General features: G+C 44.8%; 1 protein-coding gene across 5 annotated transcripts in view; it reads left to right on the plus strand.

Annotated features, from left to right (window-relative positions):
• Nucleotides 1-8,228: 8,228 nt before the first annotated feature.
• Nucleotides 8,229-14,360, plus strand: part of MTNR1A (melatonin receptor 1A) — a 52,212-nt gene continuing 46,080 nt past the window's right edge. The window contains exons 1-5 of one of the 5 annotated variants that reach the window (XM_066185862.1): nucleotides 8,229-8,618; nucleotides 8,890-8,926; nucleotides 12,191-12,235; nucleotides 12,826-12,898; nucleotides 13,364-13,649. In XM_066185862.1, coding sequence (XP_066041959.1) covers nucleotides 8,426-8,618; nucleotides 8,890-8,926; nucleotides 12,191-12,235; nucleotides 12,826-12,880 — 330 coding nt within the window. In that variant the 5' untranslated portion in view covers nucleotides 8,229-8,425 and the 3' untranslated portion in view covers nucleotides 12,881-12,898; nucleotides 13,364-13,649. Of the gene's footprint in view, nucleotides 8,619-8,889; nucleotides 8,927-10,781; nucleotides 11,450-12,190; nucleotides 12,236-12,825; nucleotides 12,899-13,363; nucleotides 13,650-14,360 lie in introns of those variants that run through there. The other 4 variants (XM_066185861.1, XM_066185863.1, XR_010721431.1 and 1 more) reach the window with 4 other exon arrangements.

Below are 14,360 nucleotides of genomic sequence, written 5' to 3' on the forward strand. Positions count from 1 at the left end.
AAGACACAGGTCATGGTACCTGGAACAAGATGGACCAAGTGACAGAGTGATGTAGTGCTGACCACTGATTTCAATAATATCTTACAGCCTCCCACTACCACTCCAGATTTTTCCTGAGCAGATAGAGGAAATGAGACATGTCTTACATGTTCTGAATAATATTAACTATCTCAATATAGCAGGTATCCTGGTTGCAGTTTCAAAAAACATAGCAAGTCCTTCCTCTGAAGGCAGAATTGCCCTCTCACACCTCATTGCCTCTGAAATATATATTCAGGTACAAGAGTAATAGAGACAGCATTTCTATTCCCTGGATGTATTGTACCTTTTCCGCATAGAGGAAACATTTCTCAGAGTTGTTACTTGTCTCTTTGAAGAGCGCTGTATTGAAAACACAAAAGTGTTTTTTGATTACTGAGTAATACTAAATGTGCTCAATCCTTTCTAAAGAACCTCTGATGTGTCACTTGCTTAGTCTTTGAGGAAGACATCACATTTGGTGACTTTATGATCCCTGAGAAGACTAAGTAACCTTTGTTAAACTCGTGGTTTATTTTGTGACTAGGTTTGATATTGACACAACTCTTAAACTACCTGAGGAGTTACTAATACTAATATGGAGGAAGTCTAGTGTATCACACAGAGAGGGAATTAAAAGATTACAGCAGAAACTGTCACCAAATCTATGTTTGTTTATTAGTGAAAAAAAAGAGTAGAAAATAAAAATAAATCAGATAGAGTATGAAATAACCTGTTGAAGAAGTAAGGAAAATTAATAAAAAGAGCTGTTGAGCAGTACACAATTTCCAGCTCAGTAAAATTACTTATTTGGCCTTTCTAGCTTCTATTTCCTCATAAACATTCTCTCCTTCCAGAAATCAAGTTTAGAAATTGTGCACAGTGGCATGTCACCTGGATGATTTAGGGGATGTTTTGTAATTTTCATCGGCAAATGGGGAAGGTAAATCACTGTAATTAACCCTATTACAATCTACAAACTGTATCCAAGCCTGCCCAGGGAATACTGGGGAGACATCTCTATATATGTGTGTGCGTGTGTGTGTGTGTGTGCGGGCAGGGGGAGAAGGGGGTGTGTGCAAACAGAAACAAACAAATGAAAGTCCCCCAAAGCTAGAAGTTGTTATTTGTAGACTCAAGCCTGAAAAGGTTTCTGGAAACACTGCAGACTAGGCAAACTGTTTGAAAATCTCTTCCTTGATTTGCTGATGATACTCTAATTGAAGAAAATGGCTCAGTCCATATTTGCTGAATAAAAAAATTAAAAGTAAATATGTTGCTGATTTTTTTTGTGGAGAGATTCTATAGTAACAAAACTATTCAACAGTTAGTTCAGTATCTGAGGATTTCAATTCAGATTAAATCTTTGTGGTTTTAGCCATCAATTCTAATTATAAATGATTCAACATTTCTTAAAGGGCCCATTGTGAAGTGCTCCCTAGCATTACATCATGGAATTGTGTCATCATTGTTTCAATCAAGTTTTATTCCACTGACTTCAGTTCATTGATAACAGCCTAAAACTAGAATATTGACTACACACAACAATCCTATGCTTCTCTATTTTAAGCACTTAAACCTCTTCCAATTCCCCAGACTCAGCAGCCCACCCTACCTCACTCTTGGCTCATTCTCATCTAGCTTCATGTCAAAGACTACCAATTTCAAGACTATCAATTTCAATTTTTCCCATCCAATTCAACCATTTCCATTGTAACTTCTTCATGCATTTTCTGAGGCTGTATGCATTTTTCTGCTTTTCTACACTTGGTAAGAACTGCACTGGTTGGATTTTAATACTTAAGCTTTACTAGAGTCAATTCCTTTTGTAGTCCCTTTCCAGTTCAGTGATTTCAATTCAAGACATGTTCCCTCTATTCCCCGTATTTAAACAAAAGGAAAGCCAAAGAAAACATTCACTCAGACTGACAAAAGAGTCATATAAAAGAATACAAGAAGATATTGAAAGGTTTTAAAGTCGCTGCCAAGGAGGGAAAAAAATAAACACACAACAGCAGAATATTCAAAGGTGAATATAAAAATATACAACAAGAAAGTGAATGTTATTTCTATTTTAAACCATTCTGTATGCTCTCTTAAAGGAGTATGCTATTTCCCTGACTGTAATAGATTCCTGTTTAGAAAAAAAAAAAATATCAACCAAATTTAAATGTTAAGTAGACAGGCTGAACTTGGTCAGCACAGTGAGAACACCAGAGAAACGGGTGGCCTGGAATATGTGGGGATTTCTGAATTTAATAAAAAAATAATAAAAAAGCACTGTAACAGCATATAAAAACAGGCTACAGCCTTGCAAGAAAAGAATACCAGCTAACAATCGGAATGTGCAGGTACATTCAGGGTTTTGGTAGAGCTTTTATTTTATTGCAGGAGTATTTAAACCTCCGTAGTTAATGCAAGTAAATGGTATCTACCAGGAACTGTGGTACTGCGCTCAGAGGGCAGGGCAGAGGAGTGATGTGTTGTCATGACACTATAAAATGCTAGTGCCATTGAAATCCTTATTCTTAACATTTTAAATGCAGAGGTGAAGGAAGCAGAAGGCAACCACAAATAATAGGTCAGTTCTGTTTCCTTGGTGCACACATGTAATCCAGAGTGCCCTCTCTCTAGCAGCCTTGTTTGTTACTGGACTGCTCACATTGTGGAACAATCTACGTCAATCAGCTCTCAAAAGCAGCTGCTGGGGACCAATATCCTGAAGAATCACAGGAAAAAGAAATGGACATGGCAAAGAAATAGACCAGAAGAACAGTCTGAGGTAAGCAACCTCACTCTATATGTAGCAAGGTAAGTCTCTTAGTGTGATCTTCCACTAGATGCACTGATTTAGAAGTCTCGGAGACACTGAAGACAAAGCTGAGTATTAACTCACCTATCAGCAATTGTGTGTGACTGTGGCCTTCAAAAAGCATCAGTTTCTGACAAGGATTTATAGCCCTGAACCTTACACACTTTCCATCCCCCAGCTTCAAAATTATCTCCAAATTAATCCTTAAAATCAAAATTATGAGGTAGCATGCTTAAAACAGTCCATTAAAATATACAGCATTTCACTTTCCTACCCTAAAATACAGAAGAGCTGAGATTAATTATCTTTTCTGCTTGTAAAGTTTCAAAGATAATTTTCTAATCATGCTGGAGACTCTCTAACAATTATATAATATGCCATTCTACAGTGAAAAGCTGCTATTTCTTCCTTTTGAGGCCATTTCATATTGGAGGAGAAGAGAGTATTAATGCAGAGAAGAGTCCTAGGATGTAGTTTCATTTCTAAATGAAATTCCTTGTCCCAATCATGTGGTGAATGGCATCTCACCTTAGAAACCCCAAAGCCAGAAGCAAAAGCAGACTGTGTTGCCCAATAATTGTCATAACAGTGCTCTCTGAATGCAAAAACTGTGCTCTAAGGCAGTGCTGAATGAAGAATTAAAGAGCTGGCACATTTCCCATCAATCTCTTACATCATCTGCCCAAACCCAATACTCATGGAGAGGATGTGATTTACGGAGTTGTTTTATGACTTATAACATGTAGGTAGGAGATGCCACAGATTGTCACTAAGAAAAAAACCCATTTAAATAGAAGACTTGTTAGAGAAAGAAAACTGCACATCACAAACTAAAACATGGCAAAAATTCAGCACTCTGAATCACTCTTTAAAAAGACAGAAGGAACAACAGCCACTTTTTTTTTATTTGTAGTGCAGCATCACAACCAGTGGTCTGATGAAATGAAGAGCAGATACCTCCTGCCACAGGATGAGCAGCAACAAACTTGCTGCCACAGCAGTTTAACTGTTGAGGAAGTGGCATTGCCCTATAGGTGTATCAGCAAGATTTGTGTACTGAGAAACAGCTGTCAAGGCAGGTTTATGGGGAGAACTATGACTGTGTCAGTGTGCTGGGAGAGCAGCCCAAGAGGCTGGCAAATGTAATGGTGGAAGTGTGTCCAAGCACCACAGTGGAGAGTAGCTATGGGTTTCCTTTCTTTCCTGGAGTGCTCAAGAACCATCAGCATCATAACAGTTCTTCAGCATAACAGGGGAGTTATGAAGGTCTCAAAATAGCAAGGAACGGCACCAGACAGAATCTGCACCCACTTAATTTAATGCTAAGCATTCAAATGAACAGCTGCTCCTACTCTCCGCACTACTGCTCACCACAGAAACACACTGCCAGTTGGCTTACCTCATTTTTTTTCCACCTCAGTTCTAAGATAGTTTCAGCTTTTCACTACAGAAATACCTATTGCGATTGAGCTGAATAGAGTCTGCATTTATATATTTCATGCCGCTCTGGGGTTTCTCTGAAGGAGAGAAGGCCACCAAACGGTGATAAAGGATATCAGAGGCTGCTGCTTCAGGCAGGGGCTGCAACTAACTTACCTTCCTGTTCCAGTACAGCCCTCCAAGGCCTTCCTCCCAAATTTGTATTCAAGTCAGCCCCTTCCAAGATACCTTATCTGCCATCAACCTCCACAGCTAATTCCTCTGATGGAAGAAAACCACACCATACCATGGTGGAAACTTCTCCAGAAAGAGACAAATGTTATGCTTTTTGCCTTCCCTCCATTCTCTCTCTGCCAGGCACACACACCAGCATGCTATCAGCACTTGCCCCTGTTACTGACCATCTCAGTCCCATCTGCCAGGCAGTCTCCATTCTTTTACTCAGAGGACCAGCTGAATTGTTGATTTTTTTCTCATGTTTTCTATATTTCCATCTATCTTTTCAGATGGACGGTGCTCCCCCAACTCACCTAATGTCCTAGCTGTGTAGTTTTAAGAGCTTCTCCACAGGAAAGGCAAATCAGGAGCCAAGGAAAACCTGAGCCCAGGCAGTGCCCACACCAACCAGACCACAGTCTCATAAGACCTAAGAGCAGCAAGCAGAGCCAGATGCTGACAATAGACTCAACTGATAGCCCTAGATAGGACAAAAAGAAGACTCAGGCCTAACACTCACCCAGAGCAGCCAGGTTGCATCAACAGGAGACAGGATCAAAACCAAGACTACATCAGTTCAAGATCAGCCACGAAACTTGGCTGGAGACAGAATGGGCAACAGACACATCCCAAACATAACTCAAGCAAAACCAAATCAGGACTCTTTTATGAATGATCAGACAAGTTCTGTGTTTCTTCATGTAATAAGATCTCTGCGAACCTTGCTCATTACAGCGAAGTCAACTGTGATTTGAATTTTTATAATATGGGGTGGCTGGCCCAAGTGATTTGCTTGTTCTTGTGCCCTGATCTTATCTTATGCTGCTTTCATGTAAAGCATCATTTAACATCACTCAGTTGTACTTTAAAAATGGATATGTAGAAAAAGTGTAGATAATGTGCAGGCAGAGAGACCAGCCTCAGGGGATGTAACAAACAATACCAAACTGCCTCTAAGATTCTGACTGACTCTGAATGTTGATCAGTGTGGAGGACCCTGATGTTGTTATATCTGCTCCTCTGCAGTTTTCCCAGCTTGCTTGTTTTGGGTGGCATCTTAGAGTTTCTGACTCTCCAGAATGTGAGTAAACACATGCAAAACCTTAAAGAGCAGCATTTTCTAGTGTGAGGCATCTCTGTCAAGGCGAGAGGGAGGAAAGAGAAGGTTGTCTCATTCCCTGGTGGGGAATTCTTGCTGGAGCCTGACCCACATCCTGATGTCTATCTTCCACTCTGCAGGAAACAAATCCAACTCACAGAGCAGCAGCACAGACTTCTCAATGTATCATGGCCCTTGCTGGTGCTTGGGTCACCCTTAGCTCTCATATAGGGTTTTCTGGTAGGATATCTTCAGACCCCTTTTCAAGAAGCGTTCCCTTCCCTAAGCATCGCTCTCACCACACAAGCAGCCTTGGTCCAGAGTACACCCTTGTCACAAGACTAAAATGGGACGGATGGAGTGATATCGCCATTCCCCTGTGGGTCTAAATTGCAAATATGTCACTGGACATCCCAGGAATGAGACAAATAACAGCAGTTCCTTCATGGACCAGATTCTCTTTCTTTGAAGCAAAATTCTGGGCTGATCCTCATCATTGCTCGACCTTCTGGTTAAAAATATCTGACCTTGTGAAACTTCACAGCTCTCTCTGGGCAGCCAGCCCCTCCCTCTCCAGTGAATCACCCGTGGAGATCTACTGAGGACCAGGCAGTTCTGCCTATCTCCACGTGTGGCTGCCCTTGATCTGATATCCCCCTGATACTGGCTCCTCTTATTTTTAATCTTCTACCACAGCTTGATAACCTACTTGTTATGCACCTACACGGACACATGCACTAACCTGCCGGGGGGGATGGAGGGCGGGGGGTGGTGGTGGGTGGATGTGGATGTCAGGGCGTGCTCACCAGCACCCTCTGCCCAGGAGGTGCGGCGCCGCGCTGAGGGGTTCCTCCTGCAACCTCCTCTTGTAGTGCGGGCTGCTGGTCTCCATCTCTAGTGATGGATGGGCTCTGCTCTCCTCGGGAAGCAGTTGGAAGGAATGCTCTGTAGTGCCGACACATCTCCCCGGGTCTGCTGTTAATCGGGGCGGCGGGAAAACACGCTGCCGGAATATTGAGCATTTAATAAGTCAGTAAGTGGTCAAATAAATCAGCACTTCCCGCACAAAACACAGCGGTCTCATTCACCAGCGGGAGGCTGAGCGGCAGTGCTCCCCGCTCCGTTGCCCGCGGTGGTGTAAGAAAACCGTGGGTGACTGGGAAGCTCGGGGTTTCCCTGGCACTCAGCCGTGCAGGCTGGAACTGCGGCGCCTGCCAGGGCGGGGGTGCCGCTGCCGCCGCCGCCGCCCTGCCTGTCCGCGCCCCTCCGCGGCTGCGGACCGGCCGCTGCCGCGGTGTCCTGTCACACCCGCCGCGTTACGTAACTGCGGGTCGCAACGGTGGCTTTGGTTATCCCTCACCTCGGGCTGGGCACAGCACCGCAAGCCCGGGCGGCTGGGCGCAGGCTGCGCCGCATGAGCCCCTCCCGCCCCTCGCAGAGCCGCGCAAGACACGGCCTGCGCTCCGCAGCGCCCGGCGGAGGCTGCGCCGCGCCAGGAGCAGCCCCGCGCTCCCGCTGCGGACTCCTCGCTTGCCCCCCCAGTTGCAGCACCCCCATGAGCTCCCCGCGGGATGGCAGTGGGTGCCGTCCCCGGCCGCCAGCACCGCGCCCAGCCCTGCGCTCGGCGGAGAACAGCGCGCACTGCCATTCGCACTCGCAGCCCGTTCTCCTGAATGGGAGAGTGATTCCCACGCCCAGTTTGCTCAGAGATTTTCAACAGCTCTGTACCATACAAGCGAGAAGAAAGTGCCTTCCTATTTATTTATTTATTTACAAGAGCGCCCACCGCACGAGAGGGTGAAGGGGGGATACCCTATTCAGTCAACTGGGTTCCCCTAACGGTTGGGCAATGGCTCCCTGTTCCCCCCTTTCTTTGAATCATATGCTGCTTTTGGGGAAGAGGAGAGCCAGACCTCATCGGGCTCGTAGGGGTGGCACAGGGCATCCCCACTACCTTTCCCTCTGTCTTCCCTGTGCAGCTCGCCCCCGCTTGCCCAGGGTGCGGAGGAGGAAGAAGGGCTGCGGAGGAGGAAGGAGGGGCTGCCGAGGCGGTGCGTGTCCCCCCCACCGCCCCCTCGCTGCGGCGGCACGTGGTGCTCCCGGGACGCGGGTCCTCAGACGCCCCCCCTGCCCAGCCAGCCAGCCTCCTTCGCGAGGAGCTTTTTATAGCAGCCCCGACCCGCTCCCCGATGGGAGGTTTCTCGCCGCGCTCACGTTACCGTGCGGGTGCGATGTTAAATAAAGGAGGGGGAGGAGGGGAGGGGAGTTCGGCGGGCGCCTAATTAAGAGCCGGCGTTAACCAGGAGGGCTAAAAATAGCGCCGAGCACCGCAAACCACCCAACCGCAGACAGCAACCCCCGTCGATCCCTGCCGCGCCTCCGCCGGTGAATGGAGCGGCCGGCACTGAATGGAGCGGCCGGGAGCATGAATGGGGAAGCGGAGCGCGGCGCGAATGGGGCGGCGCGGTTGCCGCGGGGGGGCGCTGTGGCGCCGCGCGGCAGCAGCTGGAGCCCGGGCCGCGCACGTGCCGGCGCGGGGGCGGCTCGGTGTCACCTGGCGGCAGCGGTGGCGGCGGGCGGGGCGGCGGCGCGGGCGGGCTATAAAAGTGTCCCGCCGCGGCACATGCACACTTCGGGGAAACTTCCCGCCTGGAGTAGCGACGCCGGCCGCCATGGGAGGTGCGCCCGCTCCCGCTCCGCCCTAGGGCGGGCAGCCCCGCGGCGCAGGGTGGCTGCCGCTCCCGCCCCGACCTGACCTGCCCCCGCCGGAGGCGGCGCTGGCGAGCGCGCCCGCTCCGCCGGTATCCGGTTGTGCCCTGGGAGGCGGCGGCGGCGGCAGGATGAGAGTGAACGAGAGCGAGCTGAACAGCTCCGTCCTCCCGCGGGACTCGCCGGCCGAGGGCGCCCCGCGCCGCCAGCCCTGGGTGACCTCCACTTTGGCTGCCATCCTCATCTTCACCATCGCGGTGGACCTGCTGGGCAACCTCTTGGTCATCCTCTCCGTGTACCGCAACAAGAAGCTGCGAAACGCGGGTAAGGGGCGGCGGGGAGGCCCGGGGGCGCCGCCCGGGCTGGGGTGGGTGGGGGTCCCGTGGCCCCGGGGTGCAGCGCTGTGGCCTCTTCGTCTGCCGGTGAAACTTTTCCCGAGCGTGTAACTCCGGGGTTGGGCTCTTTGCCTCCATCCCCAGCTGGCGGTTATAGGCTGTGACAGATGCTAAGAGCTCCGTCTTTCCTGCCGAGTCGGTAATCGAGCGGGAAAAGGGTATTTTTAGCTCCCGCCACTGAATCCTGGTGTTATTTTTAGCTCTCGGCAGTTCCCACCTAGCAAAAGAGAATGACAAGTAAGTCGTATTTAAGAATGAAATTTAGACACGGTACCGGGGATGCTGCCTTGGCATACAGTGTGTGCCTGTGCATGCTGGATGCTATTCTTCTGATTGATTTTCTTTGAGTTACAGAAATGTCTCCAGTAACCAATTCTATGGTCGGAGCTTCAAATCAAGCGAATACGAAGTTATAAACATTGCAGGATTCAGACAATTCCCTCCCCCCACCTTTGTTCGCCTCCTGCTTGCTGTCTAGGTCTTTGGGGAATGGAAAACAGCTTTAGGCACTTTAAAAAAATCTCTAATTTTGACAGGGTAGAATCTGTGCTGGTCTATTGAGTAAATCCCTCTTAGTTCATGGATTATTGGTCAGACAGGCAGGAACTTCTTCAGATTCATTCTGCTTTATCATGTCAGACCAGCTGCTGTGCACGTGTACCAAATCTGTGCACTCCAAACCCTATGCATCTTTCATTGAAAAAAATACAGGAGCATGGGAAGAGAGCTGTACTGGTAATGAAAGCAGAATTTCACTCCATGACAACTGAGAACCTGCTTTTATTTTTTTCACAATTGGGCTGTCGGGATCTTCATTACTACTGCACTAAGTTCATTAGTCAGTGGTTTAAAATCCGTCTGAGGGGGAACTTGAGCCTGGGCTTTGCCCTGAGCTAGCCTAAGAAAGGCTTCTAGTATTGGACTCTGGCAAACAGTGGCATGCTTATCTTTCTAAGGTTAAGTCAGGTAATTGAAGTGGATTGTCTGCTTCAATTTCATTCAGCCATAGTGGAATGCCACACACAAGATCAAAATGAAGAGTAACAGATTTTAATTTTATCCTCCCTACAATTGCCACTGATGTAAATTCTAAAAGCTATGTTATCTTCCTGCTTTCATTGACAGAAATTTCATTCACTGGAGCTGGCAGGGTAACACGTGCAATAGCATGTAATTGAGAGGAGACTCCCACTCCAGAGGTCCAAGTGAGCACTTGACTACCCTTGTTCCTGGAAGATTTTTAGATGGAGGGAGAAAGGGTTGAGACAGACATGTTGCTTGGGTTACTCTAGGGGTATGGGTGGTATTCTCTACCTCCTTAATTAATAAACCTATGCTTTAGCACTTCTGTGGGTAGTCTGTGATATGGACAAGTCTAGTAAAGTCTGAAATAAACGTGGTGTCTGTATTCTGGAGACATAACTGATTCCTTGGGCTCCATGTGTGTGCTTACTCTCTGCTGTGGATATCATGTAATCCCTCCTGAATCTAAACACGTGCTCACTTGCTCACTCTTACTGCATTTCTTGTTCTTGCCTTTTCTGTCATAGTGACTGTTAAGAGCTGCAATAATCTGGCAACAGCTAGGAGACTAGAGCATTCTTCTGAACATAAATTTTTTGAGACTGGAACATGAACTAGATACTGCTTGACCCTCTGAAATTAAGGAATAATTAAAACAAGTAGATACTTGGTGCAGTGTGGTGAATAGTTTATAGCCTAAATTTAAGAGAAAAATAGGAGCAAGCTTTTAAAGTTCTTAAGTTTGGGTTGGGTTTTTTTCTTTAAAATATAGGGAAGGGAGGTTAGTAAATGGATTAAAGGAATCTTCGGAAGTAACACAAGTTTTAAAAGGTGTTCTAAGTGTTCTTGACTAATCCTGCAAAAGCTTGTGCCTGGGCATTACTTTATTTTTGTGAGCACCACTATTAAATTGGACCTTCGATTAGAAAGGGGTTACTCAGGCAAATAAATTTGTAAAAGGGAATAATTACTTAGAAGACCCCGGGATATTTGTAAGCGCCCCTCCCCCTCCCCCCCCCCCCCCCCCGATATTTGTAAGTTTGAAGATTAAAGTCTCCCAAATCCTGTTTATCCTAATTCAGATTATTCAGGAAGAGATTACATTGAAAATAATATGATTTATACATATAACTAATTTGTAACTTGGTAATGCCAAAGGCAGTTATGACTTTTTACAGAAATGTAATAAGAAAGAAACTTCTACTTTTGCAACAACTTACATTAATTAAGTCTTGCTGGCACACTTATTGAGGAAAAAGGACACAGGATGAAAATTCCACTGGAAAAAGGTCAGGGAGGAACAGAAGATGCCTCCTGAAGAAAATGTATCTCACTGAAGATTTTCTTCCCTCTTTGCAAGAGAGGACTTACAGAAATAAGGAGTATTTAACCCTTTCACAAAAAGGTGGATTTGGTGGGGGAAAACATCTTGCATCTCTGTCCTACTCTCTATTATGTACATATCTATTGGAAGATACTACAAATTGAACCTGTGGACTTACAATTTATAAAGTGCATTTGGGGAATAGTAGGAAGGCCTAGAAAACCTTCTCAACAAGTGGTGTAACCTTCCTGGCAGTCAGAAGGTTAGTAAAAGACACAGATCAAAGCAGAGAAGTCAGTAACTCAAAGAAGTTTGTCTCAAGCGAGGAGTGTCTGATACTACAGACTCCTTCATAGGCACAAGCATGGCTTCAATAGATGCTCTTCTAGACACAGAAGCTGATGATGCAACTGGTAGGATCCTCTTTTATTTAATGTACTTGACTTATAATAAGTTTCATAGTTCTGGTCTGTTATTTCTTTTATGATGGCTTGTAATCCAAGAGGTGCCTGACACCAATTCAGTCTTGATGGGAACAGCTGCAATTTAAAGCTGACCTACACAGAGACTGAATTTGGTTTATGATATCTGTAATCTTTTAACTTTGAAACAAAGTTCAAGGGAAACATTCAAGGCATAAGGATTTTAATGACCATATCTTGGTAGCATATTCATGCAGCTTGAACTTTGAACTGATGTGCCTTCTTTAATAACTAATTTTTAGGAAGAATGAGAATAGATCATTAAAAAAAAAAGTTTTGTGTAAATCCTTGTCTCATTTACCATTATAAATATTAATAGATCAGAAATAAGACCATTCAACAGATCCACCCTGGGAAGATGCAATAACTAGCCTTAGGGAAGGTGCATTAAAAGACTGTTGATACTTTTAACAAGTGGAATTTTTACTTGAAACTGTCAACATCGAATCAGAGCATCTCAGAAAACCGAGGACATCATTTAAGTGATTTATGTAATACTACAGGCAAATTTGGTGATTGCTGGTATCCTTATGCCTTTGTTGTTACCCACACCAAGAAAAAAAAATGCATCAAGAACAAGGTGGGGGAGCAGTTCTAAGTCTTTGACTATGGAGATTAGTTTTCTGGCAGTGACATTAAAATGTCAGCACATGCCTGTTCTTTTGGTGACAGGTGGATTTGGGTGCTCAGTGATTGCAGAACTGGACCATCCTTAAGGTCAATGAAGAAAGTTTTCTTGAGTTCTATTACACCTCTTGCTCTTCTTTCTCTTCCTTTTGAAACTGTTCTCTTGGCCTGGCGGGTTGCTTTTTTTTCTGGGTGCTTCCTGTGCTGGAGTCCAGTGTGGGAAGGGAGCCTCCACCAGGCAAGAAGGGAGGCCCAGCAGTCTCACCCTCACTCCTGTGTGCCTGTCCTGTCTGCTAACACTTGGCATGGGTTGGGATAATCCAGGGACTGGTGCCAAGCTGGTAACCAGTACCTACCAAAGCAGGGCAGAAAGCTGAATTCACCCTCTTCTCACTGATCTGTTCTGTGCTAGGTGTTTTTGGGTTTTTGTACTTTTTTCTAGTTTTCCACATCCTTGGCCCACATGTTTTGTTGCAAAAACTTTGTTACTAGTGAAGAAGGCATAGAGGAAGTTTGACATTGCTGAGGCCCCCGGGCTCTGGGCAACAAGATACAGTTAATTTCACTAGGACTGCACACATGCTTAAACTTACCTATGTGTGGTAACTTCTGAATGAGATGACAGTAACAAAGGAAAAAACCCCAATGCTTATGTGCTCAATCTGCCTCATCTGCTTTAGATCCCAAGAGTTCTGTGAAGACAGCTCTGTGAGTGCTCAAAAGAATGAACAATGAACTCAAGGGTAATCTTAAGTAAGGGTAATCTCTCTAAAATCTCTTAAGATCAGTGAAGTCACTCTTGAAACAACTAAGTAACACGACAACTTATGACTTTTTATTTTTTTTTTTTTTTCATTCTTTGCTGAAAAGTACAGCCGTTGCAGAATTAGGGTTGGGAATCTATCAGTAAGAATGTAACTTTGGAGGCTTTTCAAACTGGCCCTGGGTTTTGAATTAAGCAGTCTAAGAATCTAGTTGAAGAGTGCTCCTCTCTTAATGCATTTTGTAGAATAAAAATTTAAAAAATAAGGATGGAGCTATTTTTTGATAACCAGATTGGAGATATCATCAGCCTTTTCCAAAAAATGCTGTTCTTGATGATGTTTTGTTTTTAGTTTTAAAATTATAATGTTAAATGCGCTAATAAAGATTTTTTGATCTAATACATGAAATTCATGTTGTGAATTGAGACTAATGAAATCATTCTTTTTGTCACAGGTGAACCTTGGACTTCGTTTTGTGCCCTGAGAGACCATTGGTAGCTCGACAAACACTTGACTCAAGGAAGAGAACTTAGAAGATCAAGTTATAGCACAAATTCAGGGTTCTGATAAAACTGAGATGTTGATGACAATGAACATTATTTCAGAAATTAATAACTTCCAGTATTAAAAATGGTAAGCTGTTTGGGAGAAGGGAAGGTGTCTAGAGGAGATGCTGAATGTTGCCAATTGTTAACCAGAACTGAGCATAAAAATACAGTTTCAATAAAGTTGTTCCTCAGACTGGTTTTGATTGAATAATTTACTGAATCAAAGGTTTGCTTCAAAGGCTTGTTCAAATGGTGCTGTGCTGTTAGTGACCCAAAGGTGAAGGTGAGTATTTCAAATAATTAATAATTTATTCTTACTAATGTGTCTGTCAAGCTCAGCTATTTATTCTTTTTGCAAGATTCTGTGTTTTGAAGTTTTTAGAGACATTTCTTTTCCTAGTTAGCTTCTGCCAGTGGGCAGTGATACTCATATTCTCTACTATTAACTGTCTCTTTTAGGTTATTTTTTGAGGAGTTTTCCCTTTTCTCATAAAGTGGTTTTTTTTTTTTTTTTTGGTCATCTTTAGTTTTTTCATTAGCAATATCCAATTTGCTTCTGCTCTTATCTCTTTCCTATTTCTTTTCATGCTATCCACTTTTCTTTCATAACATAGATATTTCACGTCTTTCCACCCGTCAGACATCATCAACAAGTCTAGGTTAGTGACAGAAAATGCTACCAAGAGTAGGCACCCAGTGCTGGTGTGGTAATGTCCATTCTGTTTCTCTGGTGAGACTTGCTTTCCTAGGATAGTAAAAACTTTGCAGTGTCAATTCAATGCTGTGCATCACAGTTTAGTTTTGCAGCGTCAATAAGAACTTGTCCCCCTTGCTGTTGGCAGTTTTTCTTATAGTCACATCTCTGAGCTGCCTTAAATACCATCTTTCCACTCTTGAGGGACA

The sequence above is a fragment of the Chamaea fasciata genome, unplaced genomic scaffold, assembly GCF_029207755.1.
Source record: "Chamaea fasciata isolate MVZ Bird 193981 ecotype frontalis unplaced genomic scaffold, bChaFas1.0.hap1 SCAF_6, whole genome shotgun sequence".
NCBI classification, from domain to species: domain Eukaryota; kingdom Metazoa; phylum Chordata; class Aves; order Passeriformes; family Sylviidae; genus Chamaea; species Chamaea fasciata.